Here is a 2,190-nt window from a genome sequence, read left to right on the forward strand (position 1 = left end):
ATACAGTTTAAAGTTTTGAGTTATACTGAAAACAAAGTTATATAATATAAATTATACAAATTATAAAATACTATACGTTCCGTAAAGGATTCCAAAAACGTATTACATAATTATAACAAACTTTATCGGCCCGACATGGCCGGGTGGTTAGCGTGGAAGCGTTAGAAAAATGTGACGGTCAGTCTCATTATTCGTTGGTAAAAGAGAAGCCCAAGTGTTGACGGTGTGTGTCACTAGTTTTCTTCCCTCTAGTCTTTCACTGCTAAATTATGGCCGGTTAGAGCAGATAGCCCTCGATTAGCTTTACGTAAAAATTCAAAACGAATCAAACCAAATCCCATTTTGAGTGTACCAGTAAATTTGTGACTAAGTTATAACTGAATTAAGATTATTTTCTAATTAGTTGAATATGATTTATGAATTATGCTCAGAAATCATTCATAACTATATTTTACACATATTGTTTTTTATAAAAACTTAAGGTTGTTTTGCTATCTCCCTATGCTAAGTAATAATGTATATTTTAATATCATTTTAATTATTTAAAATAAACTAATTAATATTTGTGTTTATACGTACATGCATATCTTAATATGACAATATAGTGGAGAGACCAGGTCATTGAAGAGAGTAATAGGTCAAAAACTGACGGAGAATCCTCACTCTGCATTGTTTCTGAAAGTGGTAACTCTCTTTACGACACAGAAGAGTGGAGATCAAAATCGTTTGGGTCTCAGTCACTAGTAAAAGTTGACGATGAAGACACATGCATAACTTCGGAGACACCCCTGATGAATTCCCTTGCTGGAGGAGAGGTTAGTTTTATGTTTTCTTTGAATAGGAACACAATAATATTGCACACGTGTTTCGTTTGAAAGAAGAAAAAAAAGGTGTCTTATTGTTAGGTACTGTGCCTTTTCTATTTATAATTCAAAACATGATAATTTATTACCGAAGTAAAAACCGTAAGAATATATATGTTATGCCCCCAGATACAAATAACGTTTTTAAAAAGCTCTCTTCTAACCAGTTTATGTTTCAGAAACATATATATCGTAAAATGTCTACATGAAATGCAGGTTTACTCTGTTACAAGTAAGCAATTGAAGCACAAAAACATAGAGTTCAGACAATCTTAAAGTTCGATAAACATTTAGTCCAACAGTGGCAATATAGGAACAATTCAAACGATAATTAATTCCACATAGACTAATTTTCTCACAGATCATATAATTACAAGTTATCCATTATAGTAATAACCCATTGTACCCATGCTGTTAAAACGTGATCTGTAGATTGGGAGTTTGTGAGATAGTACATCAGAAACTATATTTAGAACGTCATGTACGTGACCTAACGATAAAGCTAAATCTCCACCGATGCAGTAATCCCAAAATTATTTTATACTTAACAAATTTAACCAAATCTGATTAAAGACTGGTATAATACACTACGTGTTTGTATCTATCGGCCTTAACAGTACAAATTTCTAAAGGATGGGGATTTAATCTACAAGTGACGGAACAAAATAACTATTTACCAGGGATCTGTCTCATCCTTAATGAAACGGATGTTTAATGGGGTATTTTTACAGAACAGAACTTGTCTGTGGCAAAATCATTATGTTTCCATTTGTATTCAATTCTATGTAGGGGCACTAGTATTTTTCTATGTGTACTGATTCTTATATAGGCGCACTTGTATTTTCTCTATGTGTATTTATTCCTATTTAGGCGCACTTGTATTTTCTCTATGTGTATTTATTCCTATGTAGGCGCACTAGTATTTTTTTATGTGTATTGATTCCTATGCAGAAGCACTAGTATTTTTTCTATGTGTATTGATTCCTATGCAAGCGCACTAGTATTTTTTCTATGTGTATTGATTCCTATGCAGACGCACTAGTATTTTTTCTATGTGTATTGATTCCTATGCAAGCGCACTAGTATTTATTCTCTGTGTATTGATTCCTATGCAAGCGCACTAGTATTTATTCTCTGTGTATTGATTCCTATGCAAGCGCACTAGTATTTTTTCTATGTGTATTGATTCCTATGCAGAAGCACTAGTATTTTTTCTATGTGTATTGATTCCTATGCAGACGCACTAGTATTTTTTCTATGTGTATTGATTCATATGCAGACGCACTGGTATTTTTTCTATGTGTATTGATTCATATGCAGACGCACT

The 2,190-nt window shown here is 32.7% G+C and overlaps 1 protein-coding gene across 1 annotated transcript in view; it reads left to right on the plus strand.

Moving 5' to 3' along the window:
- LOC111085546 (hemicentin-1-like) overlaps positions 1-2,190 on the plus strand; it is a 133,260-nt gene that overhangs the window by 129,444 nt on the left and 1,626 nt on the right. Inside the window, exon 13 of the mRNA XM_022384630.1 lies at positions 606-815. Within this exon, the coding sequence (XP_022240338.1) occupies positions 606-815 (210 nt within the window). The remainder of the gene's footprint in view (positions 1-605; positions 816-2,190) is intronic.

The sequence above is a fragment of the Limulus polyphemus genome, unplaced genomic scaffold, assembly GCF_000517525.1.
Source record: "Limulus polyphemus unplaced genomic scaffold, Limulus_polyphemus-2.1.2 Scaffold460, whole genome shotgun sequence".
Taxonomy (NCBI): Eukaryota; Metazoa; Arthropoda; class Merostomata; order Xiphosura; family Limulidae; genus Limulus; species Limulus polyphemus.